Source organism: Hyperolius riggenbachi, chromosome 4 (genome assembly GCF_040937935.1).
Source record: "Hyperolius riggenbachi isolate aHypRig1 chromosome 4, aHypRig1.pri, whole genome shotgun sequence".
NCBI lineage: Eukaryota > Metazoa > Chordata > Amphibia > Anura > Hyperoliidae > Hyperolius > Hyperolius riggenbachi.
In genome coordinates, this window is record NC_090649.1 from 253881350 (window position 1) to 253906674 (window position 25325).

Sequence of the window (25325 nt, forward strand, 5' to 3'; positions counted from 1 at the left end):
GGTCCCTCCTCCGGATCTGGGGAAACCATCAATCAAGAAAGCATTAAAAGGCCCCGCCCTCCCTCATTCCTCAGTGCATATAACAGAAAAAAACGACTAGAAAACACCGGAAATGAAGAGAGAAAAAAATTAGACACCAAAAATTGACTACTATCCAATCTATAAGACAAGATTATAGAAAGGTGCCCATAGGTAGGGCATGGTTATAGGCGTTGTCCCAGAAGATGCTTAGAAACTCCATTACCGGTGGGTCTAGTAGGAGTATTTCTCTAATCGTCATCTGGGATGACAGGAGAGATAGCCAAGAAGTCTTTACAAAAAGACTCACCTGGGAAGGGGGGGGGGGGAGGGGGAGACAACAGCCTGGAGCACCTTTCTGCCAAACGACTGGTCTTGCTGAGACAATACATCCACTCTATAATGCTTGATAAACGTAGATGCTGTTGACCAGGTTGCCGCTTGACAAATCTGCTGTATTGATGCTCCTGCTCTCTCAGCCCAAGATGTGGATAAGGAACGTGTGGAATGGGCTTTGATGTTAGTAGGTACAGGACAACTGCTACTCTGATAGGCCAAAACTATAGCTTGCCTAATCCACCTAGCAATGGTCTGTTTTGATACTTGTTGCCCCTTATTTTTACCTGCAAATAGTATAAACAGATTACTAGACCTTCTGAAATCTCTAGTTCTGGATAGATAGGACAGAAATATACGCCTCGCATCTACACAGTGAAACTCCTTCTCCTTGCTACCTGAAGCATTGGCGCAGAAGGAGGGTAAAATAATCTCCTGAGACTGATGAAATTCTGAAGACACCTTAGGAAGGTAGGCTGGATCTAATCTTAAGCGAATACTATCAGGGCAGATAATCAAAAAGGGGTCCTTAATAGATAGTGCTTGTAAGTCTCCCAACCTCCTGGCCGACGTGATAGCAATCAAAAAAGCTAACTTAAGGGCTCTTTCAGACTTAGACGTTGTGTTGCAGGGGACGTTAAGGTCGCATAACGTCCCCTAATGCAACGCTTGCTGGTGGCAAAGGTGGACGCTATATAAAGCCGCGTTATGCGGCTCTCGGTGCGCCGTTAAAATGACTGTGGAGACCACATGATTGGAACACTCCACATCATGTGGTCCCGGCAGCCAATAAACGGCTGCTCCAGGAAGTAAACAGTGCAGTAGTGATGGGAAGTCGGCTCTTTTCAATGAATCGATTTAATGAAAAGAGCCGGACTTCCCATTACTACTGTTCAGAATCGATTCAGAGGCAGAGCAGCAGGACTGAACCTAGTGATGGGAAGTCCGGCTCTTTTCAATGAATCGATTCTGAACAGTAGAGATGGTAAGTCCGGCTCTTTTCAATGAATCGATTCTGAACAGTAGAGATGGGAAGTCCGGCTCTTTTCAATGAATTGATTCATTGAAAAGAGCCGAATTTCCCATCACTACACTGCAGTGCAGTGAATATTAATTAGCCATGTGGCTGGCCACAATAGCGGACTCTCCCCTCCTCCTCTCCTGCATGAGTAAATAAAAAAAAAAAAAACATTACTGAGCATGTGCAATCAGTCTAACACGGCTAAAACCGCGTATAACGCACAGCATGCTGCACTTTCATTCAACGTGTAGCGTTACAATGTAACGCAACATGGGCACTGTGAACAGCCCATTGATTTTTCATTACCGTGAGTTGGGCTGCGTTACAGGCTGCTCTAACGTGCGCCTGTAACGTCCCACTGTGAAAGCAGCCTAAAAGAAAGAAGCGTAATGTCAATTTCATCAATAGGTTCAAAAGGGGGCTTCATGAGACTATTAAGAACCAATGACAAATCCCACTGTGGAAAAATCTTCTGTCTTACCGGAGTAGACCCTTGAATGGCCTTAAAAAAATTTCTAACCAATTCCACTTGTGCCAAGTGTCTATCCAACTGAATAGAGAGCGCCGAGCATTGTACCTTGAGAGTACCAGGCGCTAGTTTCATCTCAAATCCATCCTGGAGAAAGTCTAGCACTGAACTAGTAAGGTCAAAATTCTTATTTTTTGTAGTGCACCATGATAAAAACACTTTCCAAACTTTTCAATTCACTTTCGCATTGTCTGGGGAGGCAAAGAGATCTATATTTGGACTCCCGAAGATTTACGATACCGTGCAAAAAACTTCCGCATGGAGACTCCATTCCGACTGATTTACTTGTTGTCGACTAAAAAAATCTGCTTCCCGATTTAACACTCCTTTTATATGAATTGCAGATAAAGATATAACTCTGAGCTCTACCCAATTGAAGATTCCTGAGGATAGGGACATGAGATCCTTGGATCTTGTCCCTCCTTGTTTCACCAGGTAAGCAACTGTCGCTACATAGTCGGAAAAAATCAGAACATGCTTGCCCTCTATCATTTCCTGAAATGCTAGGAGAGCTTCCTGGACCGCCAACAGTTCTCTGAAATTGGATGACTTTTTTCTTATGGCCGGGGCCCAAGAACCCTGTGCATACTGCCCCAGAGCTGTTGTGCCCCAGCCCCATGAACTCGCATCCATGAAAATCTTTATCGGGTTCAATTGTCTCCACCATTTCCCCATCTGCAAATTCTCCTGTTCCAGCCACCATAGTAGGCTGAATCTCACTGGATCTGGAATGACAATCCGAAAATCCAGAGAATTCTGGGATTTGTCCCAATTTGTTAGTAATAAGTTTTGTAAAAGTCTGCCGTGAGTCTGAGCCCATATGACAGCCAGAATTGCGGCTGTAAAAAGACCCAGAAGTCTCATGATCTGACAAAGGGAGCATTACCGTAAAGTCAACAATTTCTCTACTTCTACCTGAATTTTCAGAATTTTTTCCTGAGGTAGAAAAATCTTCCCCACCACAGAGTTTATCTGGTAACCTAAAAAGGTAATTTCCTGAGCGGGGATCAATGATGACTTGGCATAGTTAATAATCCAACCCACTCGAGTAAGGATCCTTATTACAATCTCTCTGTGTGCCAATACTAGATCCTCTGTCTGTGCAAACACCCGGAGATCGTCCAAATAAGGTACAATTGAGATTCCCTGCAGTATCAGTTACTTCATAACTTCTGTGAAAATACGAGGAGCTGATGCAATGTCGAAAGGCAGAGGCTGAAATTGAAAATGGCGAATCCGAAACTGATCTTGGATCGCAAACCTCAAATATTTTTTGGCCTGAAAAAATTGGTGTGTGCAGGTATGCGTCCTGAAGATCTATAGAGACGAAAAATGCTTTACCCTGGAGAAGGGCTCTTACCGAATAAATACTCTCCATTCTGAATTTCTTGTAAATTAAAAATGGGTTTAGAGATTTCAGATTCAGAATGAATCGAAAATCTCTGTTTGCTTTCTTTACTAGAAGAACGTGAGAATAATAACCCTGGAATTCCTCCGTCTGAGGAACCTGAATTATTACTCTCTTGTCCAAAATTTTTTGAATCTCGGATTCCAGACCCCAAGCTTTCTTTGGGTCCTTCGGAATCTGATTTACACATCTCCTGTGTGTGCGGGGGACCGAAAATTGAAGACAGTAACCCCGTTTTATAATCTGGTAAACCAAAGGACGGGATTTAACTTTTCCCACTCTGCCTGAAAAAACGTTAACCTGCCCCCACTGGTAAGACGTCATTTATTCTGTTTAGGAGGATTGGAACTCTCGAGCGTGAAGCCTCCTTTACCTTTCGGAAAGGACCACTTTTTCTGCACATTCCGATTCTTATTAGGCCAAGATATAGTCTGCTCATTAGCCGGTTTTCTAGCCACAAAGGGTTTCTTACCCCTCAAGACTTTCTTTTTATTAGGGAATTGTTTTCCCTTTTCTGTGGAACGGGATAGTACATTATCCAACTCTGTCCCAAAAAGAAGATTGCCCTCAAAAGGAATGGAACATAACCTATTTTTGAAGGTTAGATCCCCCTCCCAGGTTTTCAGCCAAATCGCCCGTCTGGCAGAATCAATGAGCGCAGTGGTGCGTGCAGTAATCCTAACCATCTCTGTAATAGCATCCGTCTAAAAAGCTACCGCTCTGAGCACCAGCGGTAAAGAAGCCGCATAATCTTTAGAAGGAGCCCCCTTTTGCGATCTGAGAAATTAGATTATCCATCCAAATCCTTAAATTGCGAGATATGCACATGGCTGAAATCCCGGGAAGGAAAGCAAATGCTGCCGATTCCCAAGCTTTTTTAAGAAGACTCAATTCTTGTACCCATAGGGTCTTTAAGAGATCCTGCATCCTCAAATGACAAATCAGAATCTTTTGAATATTTTGCTAATGCTGCATCCAATTTAGGGCATTTAATCCAGTTATCAATAGCAGTCTGGGCAAAGGAGTATTTCCTTTTGGCTGACTTAGGGACAAATAAACGTCTTTCAGGATTTTGCCATTGTGAAGAAATAATTTCCTGCAATGACTTATGTATAGGAAAAACTGTACCCGAGGGTCTAGCTAACCCAGAGTAAACTAGGTCCTGAGGAGTTAATTCAGAGATTGTTTCTTTAATTTGCTCTGTAAACATGAACAGCATTAAGCAACTCAGAAGATTCATCAGTGGAAAACGGAAATCTCGGACTTTTACTTAATTGTTCCGAGTCTGACTCATCCGAATGAGGATGTTCACCCTCTTTTATGGATATAATCTCAGATACCTCCTCTCCTTCTTCCTCCCCCTCTTCTCCCACCTCCTCAGCACCCAAAACATCAGATATGGAAGAAGGTTGAGAGAAAAACCCAGAAGGGCCCGGGACGGAAGCAGAGAAAGGCCCGGGTAGAGGCTCTGCAGATGGAGGAACAAAAGATTCTTTAAATTTATCTAAAGTCTACTGCATTTTAATATTCACAGATTCCATAAGCCCCTTTAAAATGTTGAAAGTTTCAGAGGCCACTAAAGCATCTATACATGACTGACAGGCATTTTTAGGGGCCTCAAGAGGAATCTTAGTGCTACAAAATCCACATCTTTTATATTGCTTTTCAGGAGCTGTAGCAGGAAGTTTGGGCTCAGTTTTTGCCTATAATACAAACATAGAAAAGACAGTATTCTGAGGCTAACTGTAACAACACGTCAGCATAATCTCCTCCAAACGGAGGACTCCCCCCACCAGAAGCCGCCGCTTGGGGCTGTGGTTGGCCATAAGACTTTGCAGCCGATTGAGCCTCCATGCTGGCTTGTGCGCTTGGACGACGCCAGGAAACTTACTTCCTCCTTTCTGGTCCTCCGATTTATCCTCCCCTTCCGCAGCTAGAACAGGTGACATCAGCGCGCCTCGTACCACCTCCTAGCGCCTGACGTCAGTACTCTAAGAGCCGGAAGCTCTTGCGGCTGAACAGACGCTGTGACAATCTCCCTGTGTGCCGAGCGTTCTGTCGGGAGGCAGGTGAAAGCGCTGCTCTGCCATAAAAAAACGCTTTTTTCTCTGAAAGAAAGGCAGGCCCCACAAGAATCCCCCCTGGAAAACACCAAAGGCCTGCCTTTCGGAAATGTAACCTCACCCTCTGGCAAGGTAATAATAAAAAAAACAAATGGGAGCTGCTTTCTTGAAGGTGTTTCCTGGAGGGAAACACAGATGAACTGAGGAATGAGGGAGGGTGGGGTCCTTTTAATGCTTTCTTGATTGATGGTTTCCCCAAATCCGGAGGAGGGAACGGATCTCCTGTTGTCCCGGATGACGATTAGAGAAATTTCGGTTTTCTTGTCAAAGGCAAATATGCAAAATAAGAACAAGAGCACTTTATGGGCAGACAGAGAGAACTTGCACACTTCTCACAGATTTTATTCATTAGCCTTTCACTAAACAACTGTACTTGCTCCCCCAAGGAACACTTTACTGCCAGTTCTGTATGATGAAATGTATGGAAAATGCTCAGAACAATGGCAGAGTTACCTTAAAGAGGCACCATGGCGAAAATTTGTAAAATTTAAAATATGTGCAAACAAATACAAATAAGAAGTACATTTTTTCCAGAGTAAAATGAGCCATCAATTACTTTTCTCCTATGTTGCTGTCAATTACAGTAGGTAGTAGAAATCTGACAGAAGCGACAGGTTTTGGACTAATCCATCTCTTCATGGGGGATTCTCAGGGATTTATTTTCAAAAGCACTTAGTGAACGGCAGTTGCTCTGTCCAACTGCCAAAAAAACTGTAGCGAGCTGGGAAGCTGGCCAGCATCATTGTTTAAATCCTTTTTAGGGAATATCTTTATAAAGAATAAAAGCCTTGCTGAGAGTTCCCTATAAAGAGATGGGCTAGTCCAAAACCTGTTGCTTCTGTGAGATTTCTACTACTTACTGTAAGTGACAGCAACGTAGGAGAGTAATTTATGGCTCATTTTACTCTGGAAGAAACATACTTCTTATTTGTTTTTGTTTGCACATATTTTAAATTTTAAAATGTTTCGTGCCCCTTTAATTTTGAAGTCCTCAAAACACAAATAGCCACCTGGTGACACAGGGAAAAGTACTTATGAATATTTACTTATAAACTGGGCTGCTTTTCCCTCCAGCCATTAGGTGACACTGTTGTAAAGTGAGGAGATTGCCTTTCCAGTCATTTCAAGTAAGAGACCATTTACCACCTACAGTATTATAAGCCAATAAACAAAACTTTAAAACGACTGGAAGTACAAGATCCTTGGTACCTGCAGCTTCAATTGGGGAAAAAAGGTTTCTGGAAGTTTTCAAGGTGGTTTTAGTGGGGGATCAGATTATTATCACAGATAGTTGTACTTTATAAGCATTTTTAAAGGATACCACACAAATAACTATGCGGTGTTCCTTTTTTTTCTTTCTCTGCCTGAAAGCGTTAAGGTCAGGTATGTAAGTGCCTGACAAAGTCCTGACTCAGACAGGAAGTGACTACAGTGTGACCCTCACTGATAAGAAATGCCAAGTATAAAACACTTTTCTAGCAGAAAATGGCTTCTGAGAGCAGGAAAGAGATACAAAGGGTCAATAGTTTATAGATTTTAGCTCTGGCATACTTCAATGAATGTCATTGAGCAAAAACAATAAAACAGTTAAAACTTAAAAAGTAGATTCAAACATAAAATAAAACCATGGAATATCTTAAAAAGTCATTTTTAGGAGACGATAGATACAATTGTTTATTACATTTGTTTATTTTCACCTCGGGTGTCCTTTAAAGGGAAGGTCCAAGCAAAATAAAAAAATGAGTTTCACTTACCTGAGGCTTCTACCAGCCCTGTGAAGCCATCCTGTGCCCTCGTAGTCACTCACTGCTGCTCCAGTCCTCCGCTGGCAGCATGCCGACCTCGGAGGTCGGCGGGCCGCATTGCGTACATTTTTACGCATTCCGGCTAGTGCAGGAACATTAACACTAACATTTTTACGCGTTAGTGGTTCAATGCGTAAAAATTTACGCATTGAACCACTAACGCGTAAAAATGTTAGTGTTAATGTTCCTGCACTAGCCGGAATGCGTAAAAATGTACGCAATGCGGCCCGCCGACCTCCGAGGTCGGCATGCTGCTAGCGGGGGACTGGAGCAGCAGTGAGTGACTACAAGGGCACAGGATGGCTGCATGGGGCGGGTAGTAGTCCCAGGTAAGTGAAACTCTTTTTTTATTTTGCTTGGACCTTCCCTTTAAGTTTTAATATTTAAAAATGGTAAACCACAAAATACAATGTTATGTCTGAGGACAGTTTAAAACATTTAAGCGAGCACAGACTTTTCTAAGAAATCAAACATTTCTTGAAATGAAATCCCAAAAGCCAAATCAATAAACAATAATGAGCACAGAAAGGGTAATGCGGACTTCATCTCCCAGAAGAATAAAATATTCCTTATTTAATTTACCTTAATTCTGGTGCCCAGCCTGGGGGCAAGGATTAAGCTCAGCATTTGTGCATCATAAAAGCATCATCAGAAGCAAAGATCGCGTCAGGCAAAAATACTCATGTGTTGATGTGATCTTACAGCAGACTCACAAAATCCATAATCATACTTTTTTGAAAGGAGACACAGCATGGCCCTGTTCCTGTGTAACATTATCTTACAATGTAACAATCAAACTAAACAGATGGTTTACCTCTCCAAAGAGAAAAAAATAAAAACTCTGCAGAGAACTACTTGGAAAAGGTCATTCTGTTTAGAAAATAACTTCAATACTTACAGAAAAATGTTTTCAGCAGTCAATCCACCCCCACATTAGACAACTTTATAAAATAAAAAGCCAGTCAAAGGAAAATGTAGAATTCATATCTTGCACAAAACAAGCTAGTATTATATAACATCATTTGAAGGAGAGACACACAAGAAGCACTTTAAAACATTTCATTATAAATATGCAAACTAACACTATACAATTCTAATTTACACTTTCCCTATGTAATGAAAACACATTTCAATTCTAAGTTCAGAAAGTTCATTTTCTGACCTTAACCCTCCTGGCGGTAACCCCGAACTTAGTTCGGGGTAAGCCACGCAGGAGGATTTTGGGCCGATTTGCATAATTTTTTTTTTGCAACACGCAGCTAGCACTTTGCTAGCTGCGTGTGCACTCCGATCGGCGCCGCTCCGCACTGATTAGCCGCCGCTCGCCGCGCAGCCCCCCCGACGCCGTGCACTGCCTGGCCAATCAGTGCCAGGCAGCGCTGAGGGGTGGATCGGTACTCCCTTTGACGTCACGACGTCGATGGCGTCATCATGGCGACGGGGGAAGCCCTAATGGAAATGGGCTTGATCGCCGGAGGCGATCGAAGAGGGTGGGGGGAGGCTGTCATGTAGCGAGCCCTAGGCTCGCTACATGATTTACAAAAAATAAAATAAAAAATAAACTGCTGCGCTGCCCCCTGGCGGTTTTTAATAGACCACCAGGAGGGTAAAGTACTGCTGAATCGGGGAAAAACTAGATTAAGCCCATGGTGGGCTACATTACCTCTTAAAATGTCCAGATGCTGGTCCTCTAACCTCTCAAGCCTTCCAGAACCGCCTCAGTAGTGCAGTGCTAATCTAAAGCCCGCATGCATGAGTTTCGAACAGCATGTGCACAGTGGAAGAACGCTTGAGCACGTACAATTCGGAACTCACTCCTGTGCAGTTCTGAATCGTGCAGTGCCACTTGGGGAAGCTTCCAGAAAAATATTCCAATGAAGAATCCCTTCAATTACTTAGACAACCAGGTACAGGGAACAAGAGAGTCCCTCTTGGACAAGGAGCAGCATCTGGACACTCAGGAGGTTAAGTTAATAGAGTTGGTTGTAGGGCCTGATGTTGGAACTTCTGCTTGGATTGCGTTATCCTTCCGTTCAGATTGCAAGGTGCAGACTGAATAGCTGAGAAGAGTGCAATTTAACGCAACAACAGTCTGTGGCACAAGAAGAGGCCAGCTTCTAGGTTCTTGACCAGGTAATGTCAAAGTGATTTTATTTGACGTTAGGTGCTTCATAGATAGAAACAAGCTTGCCAAATATAAACAAGCTTGCCACTGACTGTCTATACAGCTGTAGGAAAACCTTTTCAATTAAGGATTTCAAATCGATTTGCTTTCTTTTAAAGGGCACATAAAATAATTGTAGATGCAAATAAGGCTGCAAATTATACTATTCCCTTTGGTTAAGGATGTTGCCTTTGATGTAGGGTTTAAGCCTTTGACCAGGGTTCCAATCCCATCTCAAGCAAGCACATAAAACAGTAAGGAGTATATGGACAAGGCTCCCTAATGATCCGGTTCACTCGTGGAGCGTGCCCTAAGGGACTGCTGCCGTGAAGTGTTTTTTTAATCTGTTAGGAGAAAAGCATTGTATAAATGTCCTGTGTCCTTCAGAGGGGTTCCTCTGTCCTTATTCAATTAACTTTTTCTACTCTTTAAAATAACTTTTCAGTATTTTGCAATTGAAAAGGGGCCAAAAAGTAGGTGAAAAACTTCTGTCAACATTGTTTTGCGTATTTTTTTGCTTAGTAGTGGTTTGAAAGCATAGGCGGACTGGCCCGGGGGGACGGGTGGCATTTTGGGCCGGTGCGGTGGTGAATTACTTTAAAAATCAGCAGCTCCGCAGCCACTGGATTCAGCCCCGCCCCCAGCTGTTCTCATGGGCTCAACTCAGCTCCGTGTGTCGGGCCAGGGAGCAGGGCATTGGCTGAGAGCTCCTGCTCCTCCCGGCATCCTCTCTGCTGCACTGTGTGTGTATATGTGTGTAGGCTCCGCCCCCCTCGGCCTGTGGAGACCACGCTGGGACAGACTGCATGCCAGGCTGTTGTATGCACACATGGGGAGAAGCAGCCAATGCTCTCAGTGCAGCCAGTTCCCCAGTGAAGAGAAGAGGATCAGGTACCTGGCTGGGAATTCCTTCTGCTGCATGCCTGTGAGTTTGACACCCCTCCCCCACTCCACAGCATTAGGAAGCCCGTTTTCCCCTCCCTCTCTATAGAGAGAGACCCAGCAGGTCTCCTTCCCCAATAGAAGCACTATAGCTGCCAGCATGCCCTCTTCCTCTATAGAGGCACAGCTGCTCCCAGCATGTCCTTCCCCAAGTACCACAAGTCCAAGCATGCCCCTTTCCCTCAATAGATGCACCAAAGCTCACAGGAAGTCTCCCCCTCCAGAGGCACTAAAGCTGCCAGCATGCCCTTCTCCATAGAGGCACTTCTGCCCCGATCATGCCCCCCCCCCCTTCTATAGAGTCCCTACAGCCCCAGCAAGTCTTACCCCTAAGAGCCACTACTGTTCCCAGCAGGCTCTTCTTCTCCATAGAGGAATTCCTGTTCCCAGCATGCCATCCCCCTCCATAGAGACACCACAGCCCCAACAAGGTCCCGCCCTCCCCTATAGAGACACCAAAGCTACAAGCATGCCCTTCTACCCCATAGAGGCACTACTGCTCCCAGCATGCCCATCCCTCTACATAGAGGCACCACAGCCCCAGCATGCCCCTTTCCCTCAATAGAGTGACCACAGCTCCCAGCAAGCCCCTCCCTAGAAGCACCACGGCTCCCATTGTGCTCCCTTCCTTCCAAAGAGGCACCACAAGTCCCAGCATACCGCTCCTCCATATATTGTTGGGTTGTCCCCAGAGTCTCACAGCTGGTTGCTGGCCCCCCCTTGGTCTCCCCAAATTGAATAGTGGACCCCCGGAGCCTCTGCAATGTATTCATAGCGGAGCGCACTCACTGGTCCAGCTGGCGTGCTCATCTGTGTGCTAACGTCTCCATCCTCACAGGCGTCTCATCTCAGTGACCCAGCGGCACATGGGTGTGTACATGTCACCAGGTCACGGAGATGAGGTGCCTATGAGGATGAAGCACATGGATAGAGGGAGGACAGGTAAGTGCGCTCCACTGAAAATACAGGGGCACCAGGGGACCATTTATTCCCATTGAAAAAGCTTGGGGAGCCCTGGGGGACAATCTAATACTATAAGGAGGAAGAGAAGCATGCTGGAAGCTGTGGCAACGCTATGGAAGGGGAGGAGCATGATGGCAGCTGTAGTGCCTCTATGGTGTGGAAGAAGCATGCTAGGAGCTGTAGTGCCTCTAGAGAAGAGGAGGGGCATGCTGGCATCTGTAGTGCCTCTATACAGAGCATGGGGGGCATGCTGGGAGCTGTTCGCAGTTTGCCCCTATGGTAACACTGGCCGTAGCTAGTCTGGTGTTGGGTCTGTCTTTGGTTGAATAGGTTCCTTCAGTATATGAGCATGATGTGGGTGAGTGTATCTGTACCGGGCATGCGCAAATAACATCCACACATGCCCAGTCAAATGAAGTGCTTTTGGATGAAGGAAAAGAGCCATGCACAAGTGCCTTAGTTCTACTGGGCATGTGTGGATCTCATTTGCCCATTCCCAGTATGGACACGCTTGCCCACAGTCAAGCTTGCACACTGAAGAAACCTTTTTGACCATTTTTCTATACTATCATTGCTGTCAGATGGGGTATTGTGAAACACTGAAGGAAGGGGACAGTGTGGCTGCACTAAGGCTGGTACACACAATGCTATTTCCCATCAGATCCACAGGTCGATTTAATAATGTCTGGCATGTCTGATCTGCTCCCAATCGATTTTTTTGATCGGGAAGAGATCAGACATGCCGTAAATTATCGATTTGACCCATCAATTTGACGGAACATAGCATTGTGTGTACTAGGCATTATGAAGCTTGTGGCACCAGCTTTACTTAGGGACTTAAGGGGCAGAGCTGGTGGTGGTTGCCTTATGCACCATGAGTGAGGGGACCCTGGCTGCACCCAACACTACGCTGAGCAGAGGAGGAGACACTCAATGCTATACCACTGTGCTCCCCTGTATACAGTGTAGCAGCACAGCAGTCTCAGCTCATCCAGCTATACACCTGCTCTCTGACCTGGTTATCTTGCATCTCGCCTGATTACACGTGATGTGTAGGAGATGGAGATAGGCAGAAAGCAGACGGCCACTGGCTGCGAAGGATGGACACATTGCTGGAGGAGGTAAGACTGTCAAGCACAACCACTGCACCACTGCTCTGTTTATACTGGGGGAGAGTAGGAGGGTGACCACTACAGGAGCTAAATGAGGATAGGGGACCACTAAACAACCAAACCAGGGCTTACTGTAAAAGGGGAAGTGGGACCACAAGATCACTAGGGAAAGCTATATGGAGATTGAGGGACCATAAGACCACCTGGGAATACTTTGAGGGAGATTATTTTAGTATTTATAAAGTGTCATCATTTTTTGCAGCATCCTTCTACAGAGTACATATTCACGTCACCGACTGTACTCAGAGGAGCTCGCAATCTAATCCTACCACAGTCATACTCGAATATCCTACCATATTATATAATGCATGTATACAGCACTGGCATCTTCTGCAGCACTTTATAGAGTACATAGTCATGTTACTGATTGTCCTCAGATGAGCTCAGAATATAATCCCTACCATAGCCTGTCTATTGTCCTCTCGTATTATTATTATGTATTTATATAGCACTGACATCTTCTGCAGCACTTTACAGATTATATAGTCATGTCACAGACTGTCCTCAGAGGAGCTCACTATCTAATCCTACCATAGTCATAGTATAATGTCCTATCATATTATTATTATATATTTATATAGAACAGACATCTTCTGCAGCACATTATAGAGTACATAGTCATGTCACTGATTATCCTCAGAGGAGCTCACAAGCCAATACCTACCATAGACATATGTCCATTGTAGTCTAGAGCCAATTTAGGGGTAAGCCTTTTAACTTATCTGTATTTTTTTGTAATGTGGGAGGAAACTGAAGTGCCCAGAGGAAACTCACGTAAAAAAAAAGGGAGAACATACAAACCTAATACAGATTGTACCCTCAAAGGCCCAAAGTGCACCAAGTAAATGTACCCCACGCAATTACACCCCCAGTCTAAAATGCTTAACGTAACTGCAAAATGTATCGTTGCTTTAAACTACCATTAAAAACATATCTTTATTGCATGCAAATGTATTTGGGCTGGGGATTCTGTGACCGGGCCTCTAGGTTGGGATTTCCCCCCAGGCCGAATCGTCCCAGTCCTCCCCTGTTTGAAAGGCATTTTACTTTCAAGGTGTGAAAAGATCACCTAGGAGAAAAGGTATCAGACCAATTTTTGAGTTAAGCCAATTATTGTAATTCTATATTTCCAGGATGTGGGAGGAAAACATGGAAAAACTGGAAAAACATACAAACTCAGTGCAGATAGTGTTCTGGTAAAAATCAAGCTAGTGCATGGCAAGAGTGCTCCCCACACCACTGTGTTGCACACTAGTAAACAGCAAAAGAAAAAAAAAATGTTCATCTACAAAAAAAAAAAGATCTATTTTTTGTGATACATCAAGGCACAGATCATGTTACCAGTACATTTTTTTTTAAAACAGTGTTCAGATTAGCAGTTATTAATATTTCTATTAGTGAAAGATTCATTTTTTCCCCAGATTGATGCCTCGCTACTATATACGTGTTAATCCTGTCTGAACATTCAGCTCCACTCATTAGAACAAACATCTGCTACACGCGTGGTTAATGAGAGACATAATGACAAGATGAAGGGAAGACACTAACACATTGATTAGTAAAAGAGCCAACGGCTTTGAACACAGCATTTTCCTAAACATATTGGAACAACTGTTATTTAGAGAATCCACCTCATCCTTACAGGGCATGAACATATGAAGGCCTGTATGGTTGTCATTTCAGAAGCTAATTTTGGAACATACAGAAAATATTTGAAAGTATCACTACATGGAAAAGATTAACAGGAAGAGTCTCTGCCACATTTCCATACAAATATGTCATGACATGAACAAGTAAACATACCATACGTTTGACTAGTACACATATACATTTCTGCACAGGTGCAAGAAATTCCTAGGTATGCAAGTATAAAATGTGAATATTTTTATTTGTGGTGTGAGATGAAGTCAAAGGCAGACTAACAACTCTAAGACATTCATCTAACTATTCATTTAATTTTTCCCATGGACTAACTTGGACTTGAACTGCTGGTCTATGTTAAAATGCATGATCATGCATCTTATACTCTGTTTGAATGGACAAGCTTATGTTATGTTGTATAACGGTGTGCTACCTCTCTGTCTGTCACCCCTGGCTAACATTGTATGTATCCCTATTTATTGTCCAGCGCTGCATCATATGTTGGCACTTTATAAATACAATAAATAATAATAACTTGCATGTAAACACACATTGATAATCATATCGCCGGTAGATTTTCGTATTAACTGTATTTAGGAGGTGCGACACATTTAATATTTTTCATATCAAATGAATCAAACTGATTTACAGTCTCACAACAGAGCCACAGCAGCAAAGGGTCAAAACTGCAAAGGCCTAACAGTTAATTAGCTTTTAGCTCTCAGCTCTTACCAGAGGCCATCCTGGGCCTCAGAGCCACTTGTGACTGAGAAGCCATCAATCCAGAATTGGCATGGACAGAAATTCATAAAATAAACTAACCAGCCTGACAGTCTCCAAACCTCACACCTCTAAACTTTTACCAGAAGCTTCAAAGGGGACACTCTGATGCCATCTGTGCTTATCCTCCACACAGCTGTCTTTAAAAGGGAAAGCAAACTCCCAGTAACCCAGAAAATTCATATTTATCATATTTCATACTTTTCTAGGCACTAAAAACATGCTAACATACCCATATTTACAGAAATTAGTAAGGTCACTCTGATACACACACACACACACACACACACTAATATTGCCCCTGTTTAACTCTCTAGTAAGGCCACATCTGGAATATGGAATTCAGTTCTGGGCACCACATTACAAAAAAAGATATTGCAGTATTAGAGCAGGTGCAGAGACTAGCAACAAAATTGATATGAGGGATGGAAGGTCTCACTGACCAAGAAAGGTTAGATAAACTGGGTTTATTTAGTCTAGAGAAAAGATGCCTTAGAGGAGATCTAATTAACATGTATAAATACATCAGAGGGCAATATAATAGCTTGGCGGATGAGCTTTTTGTCCCTAGGCCTTCTCAAAGGACTAGAGGACATGATCTGCGCATGGAGGAAAAACGTTTTAGCCATTTATTTAGGAAAGGGTTCTTTACAGTAAGAGTGATTAAGATGTGGAATGCATTGCCACAGGAAGTCGTTATGGCAAACTCTATACCTGCATTTAAAGGGGGCTTAGATGCTTTCCTTGCGTTGAAAGACATCCATGGCTATAATTACTAGGTAATGCCTAATGATGTTGATCCAGGGATTTTATCTGATTGCCATCTGGAGTCAGGAAGGAATTTTTCCCTTTTGGGGCTAATTGGACCATGCCTTGTAAGAGTTTTTTCGCCTTCCTCTGGATCAACAGGGATATGTGAGGGAGCAGGCTGGTATTGTACTTTATACTGGTTGAACTCGATGGACGTATGTCTTTTTTCAACCAAAATAACTATGTAACTATGTAAAATCACACATACAGCTGCTGAGCAATACATGCTCTAAGTCGCACTTTAGTTTCATGCTCATGTTTTATATGTGTAAATTTGTAACGCCTAACTGAACGCAAACATGCAATCCATTTCTTGATATGACTTAAGGGCATTGAGAGATTGGCATATCAGGTACTCCGTCCGATCTCTCTTTCCCTGGATGGGGGACTGTCCCCAGCTCCAATTGCAGAAAGACTGGACTTTGTTTTTCATAGTCACTCCCCAGCTGCAGGGCAAGTAAAACTGAGCGATCCACTCAGCCCAAGGTCCTTTGTCTATTTTCTATGTTGAATTCCATCTCCCGACAGGCCAGCAGGACAATGGCCAAAATGCAATACTTTGGATTATGCAGCACAAAGACTTTACCGTTTATTGGACACAGCCAAACAGTATTTTGAACTTTTCAGACATTCTTCATCATTCTCTCCTTTCTGTATTTCAATCCAATCAATCCTCTGCAACTGCTAGACATATTTGGCAGTTTTAATGTATTTTTTTTGTGTGTGTAGTTTATATAATAATATTTAATCATTCCAGTTTTGCCCTTGCTACATCATTATTCTGATCCATGCTGGAACTCAGGCCTCATAAGAGACACACTACCGCATTTTGTTTTCTTTATAAATTGTTCGATTTGGCTAATTCATTTGCAAATAACCTTTTTCTTCCTTTCTTACACTATTACAATATATAGAGACATCGAAAAATGCCTAGCTATGGTTATGTGTAACCATTAAAGACCTTGCAGCTAGGCTTGTCAAGTCTAGAACACTGAAATACTTTAGTGATTTCATGTAGCAGACCCACTTACCGTGTACCATCTGCTTTCCAGCTTACTTTATACGACTTCTGCTCGAGAAATTTGATATTCTTTCTGTCCATGGATACAGGCTGTGCTCCAGGGAACCCCATACTGGAAAACATTTGTTTTACTGTTTCTCTTCTTAATAACATAGTGTGGATGAAATATTAAATCATGCTTGAATGAGTGACATTTCCATCCTAGAATACATAATTGCTATAAGCATAATACATTTCATGGCAAATAAATCTAGGCATAAACTGTTTAATCTGTGCTGAGGCTGTTGATAAGGAATGGCACACATCATATGAGTTAATAACGGCAGATTTCAGGGTGAAGCATTTGCATGCTGCGTGGAGTTATTTGGGGATTATTTGCAAGGTGTGCATGTGTAAAATGATGTACAAAGTAATATATATGCAAATATGGATTCAAGGACATAATATGATCTATTAACGCATGTATCGTTTTTTGGTTGTTTTAGAAAAATGTATTAGCAAAAACATGGACGGATTTACTAGGGTCTTTGTAAAGTAGTTAATCTAATTGGTGTGTGCATATAAACTGCTAAACAAAATTAAAGGAACACTTTTTAGAGTACGGCATCAACTTCATGATCATTCTTGGATATGGATTTGGTCAGTTAAGTGGTGGAGGGGGTTATCAGTTCCAGCTGTTTTTTTTTTTTTTTTTTGCTGTAATTAAAAGCAGGCGCACGAGAGGGGCAACAATGAGAAAACCACCAAAACAAGAATGTTTTAACAGGTGGAGGCCACTGACACTTTCCCTCCTCATCTTTTGGCACATCAATATGTGTAATTGCCAGAAGGTTTGCCCAGTCTCTCAGCACAGACTCAATGGCAGGGGGGAGATTCCAGGAGACAGGCAGAAAGTGTAAGAGAGCTGGACAGGTCCACAGAAGGTCCATAGCCCATCTGCAGGACCAGTATCTGTTCTTTTGAGCAAGGAGAAACAGAATGAGCACTACCAGAGTCATACAGGCCACTGGTGTGAATGTCTTTGACCATACAATAAAAAACAGACTTCATGAGAGTGGCCCAATGTGATACGTTTTGTGACATGACTGTCTGAATGTATGGATTATCCTTTAATTTACTGTAAGATTACTGTTCACGTATATATGTTAAATGTTTTATTTTCTCTCTAGTACTGGATGAATTAATTTGGTTTAACACAGCAACTGGAGACATTGCTGTATTTTGTCTGTCCTTGTGCAGAAGAACAAGAACAATGAATTGCTGTGCAATAAGTTACATTTCTTACATGTGCTCACATTCCTTGTCCACAAGGCAACATGGGCAAGATCATGTTGTGATCACGCGCTGAAGTAGCAACATATGGTCTTTCTGCGCTTGCGTGAAATAAGATCACGCTGTGATCTCGCGCTGAGGCAGCAGCAGCAGCAGGTGTTCTTTCTCCGCTTGCGCAGAATTGAAACATGTTCTGATTAGCTGCTTCTGCGGTTGCGCGGTTATGACCATTCTGTCCGTTAAAGGCAGGGGGAAGACACTTTGACTTTGGGATCTTTCCAGATGATCAGCAGCTTTGACTTTGGGATCTTTTCAGATGATCAGCAGACGTGCTGTTCTTGTATGTTCCAGGTGTATCCCCTTCGAGGTCGCTGAGGTCCCCCGATTCTCCCTGGGTGATGCTACAACAGCTGGTAACGTGTTGATGCATGCTTCTAATTACTCAACTAACTATGATTCTGCAGGCTTAGATAATATTGTAACAGGATTGTAGAACTAAAACTATTTCTTTGAGTTGAATATACATGTTTTGCAGCAATTTTGGTTTATTCGCATCTTTGAATGGTGAGCGAAGTTAGAGGCTTTAAAAACCCTATTTGCTTAGGCAAAACACCCAAGAGCTCTGAAATCAATTCGTTTAGTTTGCCGTGTGCTCACTGTCCCATGCTGTGGAGTTCAGTTGGCATACAATTGGCAGATCTGCCACTGGCATCCTGTGCTTTTCACAGATGGGAGCAGTTTTACCCTAGGCACAAGGGTGGTAGATGTAAAATGGTCTGGAGATGCCTGTAACATCGTTCAGCAAGACTGGTTTGGTGACGAGTCAGTGATGGTCAAGGGTGGCATATCCATGGAGGGACACACAGACCTCTAAAGGATAGACAACTACACTTTTACTGGCAACATGTATCAGGATGTAATCCTTGAGCCCAGTGTTGGACTCCTACACTGGTGCAGTGGGTCCTGGGTACTTCTTGGTGCAACAATGTCCAGCAAGTCTTGTAGCAAGGATTTGCAGGCAGTCTATGGAGGATAAAGGAATGGATACCACTGACTGACCCAAATGCTCGCCTGACCTAAATCCAACAGGGCACCTACTGGACATGAAGTCTCTGTCTATCTGACACCCCTAGGTTGCACCTCAGACCGTCCAAAAGCTCAGTGATACCCTGGGTCCAGATCTGTGAGGGATCCCACCATGCCCAATCTGTCATCTCATTAGGAGAATGCCCTGACACTGCTGAAATTAACTTTTAGCATAATGCACTAGCCTGCCGCACTTTGATTTCCAGGATGTCTTTGAATTCAGCTATCTGTAGGTTGATTACTTTCATCTACTTTGAACTACGTAGCATCCTTTTATACTTAACACATCGACATCAGAATAGATATCCAGCATGTTTTTTCCCCATTGAGATCTGATGTGTTTTCAAAGTGTTCCTCAATTTTGTTTCTGACCACCAGGTCAGCAAAGAATGAATGTAACTGAAGTAAAATCAAACTCCCTCCACTACATTAAAAGACAAAAATAACCAGTGCCTACATCTCTAGGTTCACACAGCAACTATACAGAGACATGTTTCAAAGCTAAGCACCACTCCCTCCACAGACATATGTGTTAAACAGGTTGAAGCTGTGGCAGAGGTATAGGTATCTTACACTGGATTGCTACATACAATTGTTCTGCACTCTTAAGGTGGCCACTAACGGTCCAATTTCTAGCGAAAAATCATTCGAGCGATCAGAAATTCTGATTGGATTGGTTGTAAATAATCTCCATTGGTGGACACAATCAATTATGAACGAGTGAAAAAAATGTCGCCCGAATGAATTTTCATCGAACCAAAATTTGGATTTTCTTGTTGGTTGTGATAGATAGGAAGTAAAGATTGGTTCGTGGATGGTGTAGTGAACGATTTATTACAATATTTCAATTCCGATCAGAATTTATGATCGCTCGAACGATTTTTGGCTAGAAATTGGACCTTTAGTAGCTACCTTTAGGGAAAACTGCTGTGGTATATCAGGTGGCTGTAAGCAGGAGGCATCTTGTTATGTATGGGCAGTTTACAAAAGATACAGGTTTCTAGAAAGTGAGAAATCACAGGCTTGGAGTGAAGCAGTCAGAAGTGATGCCATTCAGTTTATAAGTAAACACATTTAACCCTCCTGGCGGTTAATTTTTTTTGCCACTCAGGCAAAAATCCTTTTTTTTTTAATTTTTTTTTTTTTGTTTCATGTAAAGCTACCAGAGTGGTAGCTACATGAACCACTAGAGGGCGCATGTGTCCCTCTAGTGCGATCGTCGCCGGCATCAAAAGCAAACAGGGGAACGCGTATATAACGCGCTCCTCTGTTTGGCTTCTCCTGTCGCCATGGCGACGATCGGAATGACGTCATGGACGTCAGCCGACGTCCTGACGTCAGACGTCTCCGATCCAGCCCATAGCGCTGCCCGGAACTCATTGGTCCGGGCAGCGCAGGGCTCTGGTGGGGGCCCTCTTGTGCCGCTGCGTGCGGGCGATCGCCGCAGAGCGGCGGCGATCGAGCTGTACGCGCGACTAGCAAAGTGCTAGCTGCGCGTACAGCAGTTTAAAGTGTGCAGATCGCCCCACCAGGGGCTGAGATATCTTCCTGCGCGGCATAGCCCGAGCTCAGCTCGGGCTTACCGCCAGGAAGGTTAAAGGGAGTTTGAAGCCATATTAAAATAAAAAAAAGATATTCACCTAAGGAGATGGAAGGCTCTGGGTCCTATAGAGCCTTCCCATTCCTTCTACGATCCCCACGTTCCAGCGCTGTCTCAACCATTAGCAGTGTCTAACCTATGGGTCGAAGACTGCTCTCTGCCATTGCGGGGGGGGGGGGGGGGGGGGGGGGGGCTTCGAAAGTGTTCGGGAGCTTGAGTGCTCCTGAAGACTTGCCGATCCGTACTGCGCTTGCGCTAGCATGCTCTCTCGTGCACGGGCAGCACGGAGCCGCCCGTCTTGTGGAGCACTCGGGCTATGAAAGACTTCTGAAGCCACCCACAGCATGAGATTTATACGGAGGAACCGACGCTTGAACTCGGGGACCAGGAGAGGAGCGGTAAGGCTCTACAGGACCCAGAGCCTTCCCTCTCCTTAGGCGAGTATGTAAATTTATTTTTTTAGGTTCGCTTCAGACTTTAAACTTATTCACTATACCCATCAACTAGAGTGAAGTGAGATTAAGCAAAACCCTCAATACAGAACGTCTAATTTGCAATGTTAGCTTTTATAAACATTGAAGACCTTTATAAATACCATAATCAATTCAGAATTATAGACAATTCTGAAACACACTTAAATCCTCAAGTTATTTTCATTCCAATATAATAGGATTGATAAAGTCTCAATAACCACATTTTGCCATTCATTTTTTAGAACAAAAATGTCTGCATACCCTTCCCATGAACAGAACAGCTGACATTTTCTCTGTACTTCTCCAAGTTTTGGCTGAGTCGTTATCTGAGTAACACCTTTTACTGCCACACCTTCTAAAAATATAGCGCCCTGTGAAAAGAAAATAGAAAGTTTTAACAATTATTATTTTTATTTAGCTTTTTCCAAAGCAAACACAAAAGTAACAAAATAATTTTATCAGAAATATATTTCAAATTAGAAAGAAAACTTCTTGGATGACCATTCACTTGTTTGAGCATCCTTTTTCAGTTCAGTCAGGGGTATATGTATACAGCTTTTTCAATCACCTCTCTGTTACATTAACTCAAATACAGTGCATCCGAAAAGTATTTTCAGTGCATCCCTTCTTTCAAATTTTGTTGCTACGGCCTTACTCCAGAACTGATTACATTTCTTTTTTCCTCAGAATTCTACACATAACACCCCATAATGACAGCATGGAAAAAAAATAGATTTTTACAAATTACTTGAAAATAAAAAATGACAAAACAGATGTACATAAGTATTCACAGCCTTTGCCACGAAGCTCAAAATTGAGCTCAGCTGGACCGTTTCCACTGATCTTCCTTGAGATGTTTCTGCAGCATAATTAAAATACACCTCTGGTAAATTCAGTTGATCGCACATGATTTGGAAAGTCGCACACCTGTCTATATAAGGTCCCACAGTTGACAGTTTATGTCAGAGCACAAACCAGGCATTGGAATAAGGCTGCAACATAACAAAAAGTGGAGAAAGTGAGGCGCTGTGAATACTTTCCAGATGCATTGTATGTTGGTTGACAGTTAGTCCTTTGCAGAGACAAACTAAAACTTTAAGTTTATAGGCTTCACTGAAAAACATACAGTCCAAGATTTTAAATTTAAGGAAGGAGTGTACATTGTCTAAGCACTACTCAAGTGTCATCTGAAGCTCAAAAAGGCAGCTTTTGCACTTATGAAACCTGCTGTCCTTTACTTTTTATCTTTTAATACTGGGGGGCGGAGGCGCCCAAAAATAGGTAATGTAATAAAACAAAAAATTAATAATAAGGTGGAGGGAGGTATCTTTGCCACTCCAGATGGAAGAACCAAAACCACAGGGTAAATGTAAAAAAATTTATTCAGCACAATTAAAAGGACAACACGTTTCACAGGTCTCAGCTCGCTTCTTCAGGTTAATAGAAGTGCCTTTAAAATATGGTCACAATGCTTGTGACCGTATTTTAAAGGCACTTCTATTGACCTTAAGAAGTGGGCTTAGACCTGTGAAACATGTTGTCCTTTTAATCATGCTGAATAAATAATTTAAACCTATGGAGAGTTTAGAATTGAAATGGGTACCAGAGCTCAATTTTGAGCATGATGACAAAGGCTGTGAACAGTTATGTACACACAATTTCTCAAATTTTTTTATTTTTTATAAATTTGCCAAAACCTCAAGTTAACGTTTTTCACATTGTCATTATGAGGTGTTGGGTCTTATGTTGAAAAAATGAATTTTAATCCATTTTGGAAGGCTGTACCATAACAAAATGTGGAAAAAGTGATGTGCTGTGAATACTTTCCAGATGCATTGTAGGGCAACATTTATTCCCAGATTGCATAAAGACAGACACACACAGCATTTAGCAAATGACAAGCAATTTACTCAGGTACATAAACCAGTAATTAGAAGGAAATTAAACACTTGTGCAACTGTGGTGGAGCTAGTGCTACTCTAGAATCATCAATGTTACTATAATCCTTTACATACAGACTTTCTAAAGAAAGATTTATTCCTGGAAGTGCCATGTAGAAGCAAGAGATGGATTTGATCAAGTAAATCCAATTTTTAATGGAGTACTGCAACCCCCCAGAGTAAAAAAAAAAAAAATAGTTCAACTTACCTTGGGCTTCTACTGGCCCCCCGCAGACGTCCTGTGATTTCAATGTCACAAGCCACTGCACCTGTGTCCTTGCTCCTGCTGATGTCACCGGGAGCTTTCTGCGCAGAGGAGGCGCGGCAGGTACTGGAGCATCATTTTGTAATGGTGCGGGCACAGGACGTCAGCGAGGGGGCCGGTAGAAGCCCCAGGTAGGTTAAACTTTTTTTCTTTGGGGGGTTACAGTACTCCTTTAAGTCAGACTGGCTGGTCAATAGCATGTAATTATATCAAACTTCTCCTTCCTGTGCAGGCAATAATAGGAAACAAACATAAGTCATGATCACCTGGTGATATTGATTACATCCTTCTCAATGAATTCTTCAAAATTTAAGAATGAGAAATTGATCCTTTCGAGCAAAGAATTATATTTTAACTACTAAGCGCCAGCCCATTGGCGGCGTTGAGTGGGTACGTGTGTATGTGCTCGTTCCCCATGGGCATATTCCAATCATCCTGTGCAAATGCAAAACGATCGTTTTAAAATGTCCATTTTGCATTGACTAGTTAACCAAGTACGGTAATCTAAAGGTCTGCTTTTAAGTGAATCTGACGCAAAGCTACCTAAGGTAAGCACAGAGGTTTGATCAAGCTGTGCCTTGTCTGTTCCTCTTCTTGTTCCCCTTGATTTGACTTTCAGCTAAAGTAAGATTTTCAAACAGGAAGAGGCAGGCTTACGGTGATATTGCCTCCCATCACACTCCCATTTCCTTCTCTTCCCTATCCCATTCAAGGAATAATTATGCGGGGGGGGGGGGGGGAGAGAGACAATACTTAGAGGAATGTGGATCCAGCGTGAACCTTGGGTAGCTTTGCCTTGGGTCAGGTATACGTTACCATCATGGAGGGCCATGGATGTCATTTTGGAGACAGGGCCCTTAGTCACAGGTGTATTATAAACTATAATCTCAACATACTAGCAGGATGCCATGAGGGTTCTCTGGCCTAATGTGAAATAGGGAGAGGAATCATCTCCTCATTGGAAATGCTGATCTTATCTGTATAGCTGTGAACCAGAGATTCCCAGGTCACACAGAAACAAATGCAACGATCAGAAAATGTACTTGCAGCTTACAGATGGTGCCTGGCCTTTGGCAATTTAGTTTGTTCAGTCAGATTTCGGGAGATTAGGTTCATTTTATAAAAACTATTATTCATGGTTAATCAAATTAAGCATCAATAAAAAAAAATAAACATAACATTTTCAGCCTTCCCCATGTCACTGAAATGTTTTGGGTCAAAGGATAAAGAACTCCCAGGGCCAAAGCACTACCAGTCTGTGTGGTGGAAGCAGGGGAACTGAAAGTGTGATCAGCTATATGACAGCTCTCTGGCAGCTAAAGAGTTCAAATCTGTGCATAAGAACACAAATACAGATGGTATATTAAAGCTCTGAAAAGTAAGAAATACAGATTTACTGAAGCCTCAATGCAAGCATCAGAGGAATCCCAGTGGAGAAGCCATGCCATGTCACATAACCATCTGGTTTGCTGGCACCTTAAGGATACAATCTCGCAGGGAAAGACATTTTTTTAAGCGAAGCAAACATAGCATTACTAGAGGGCTCATTTTGAAATGATGGAAGCACATAATTAACATTCAGCATTCTTTACGGGAACAGTGCATAAGGCTACAGTTTACATTATAAACTTAAAGTGACATTAAAGTAATGGAGGGGAGATTGCAGCATGGCATTCACCCACAGGCAGTGTCCCTAACAACAACATTAAACTCGTGCTGACAGCTGCACAGCCTAAATATATGGCAACAGCCAATGCGGGTTATTCCAGAAGAGATGCTTGGAATAACAGATGCATGTAGAGAGTCTGCATTACAGCCATAAGATCAGATATTTTGCTACTGTAACTGTAAAAGCAGATATCGAAGTGGCTACTAAAAGCAACTGCTCTTCCTATGTAATGCATCGATCACAAGAAAATACAAAAAAAATCAATGGGTGTCATGTCGTGATTGCTT

The 25325-nt window shown here is 42.7% G+C and overlaps 1 protein-coding gene across 1 annotated transcript in view; it reads right to left on the bottom strand.

Moving 5' to 3' along the window:
* RNGTT (RNA guanylyltransferase and 5'-phosphatase) overlaps positions 1–25325 on the bottom strand; it is a 456995-nt gene that overhangs the window by 320447 nt on the left and 111223 nt on the right. Inside the window, exons 7-8 of the mRNA XM_068279398.1 lie at positions 21426–21535; positions 16744–16845 (exon numbers count right to left, since the gene is read on the bottom strand). Of these exons, the coding sequence (XP_068135499.1) occupies positions 16744–16845; positions 21426–21535 (212 nt within the window). The remainder of the gene's footprint in view (positions 1–16743; positions 16846–21425; positions 21536–25325) is intronic.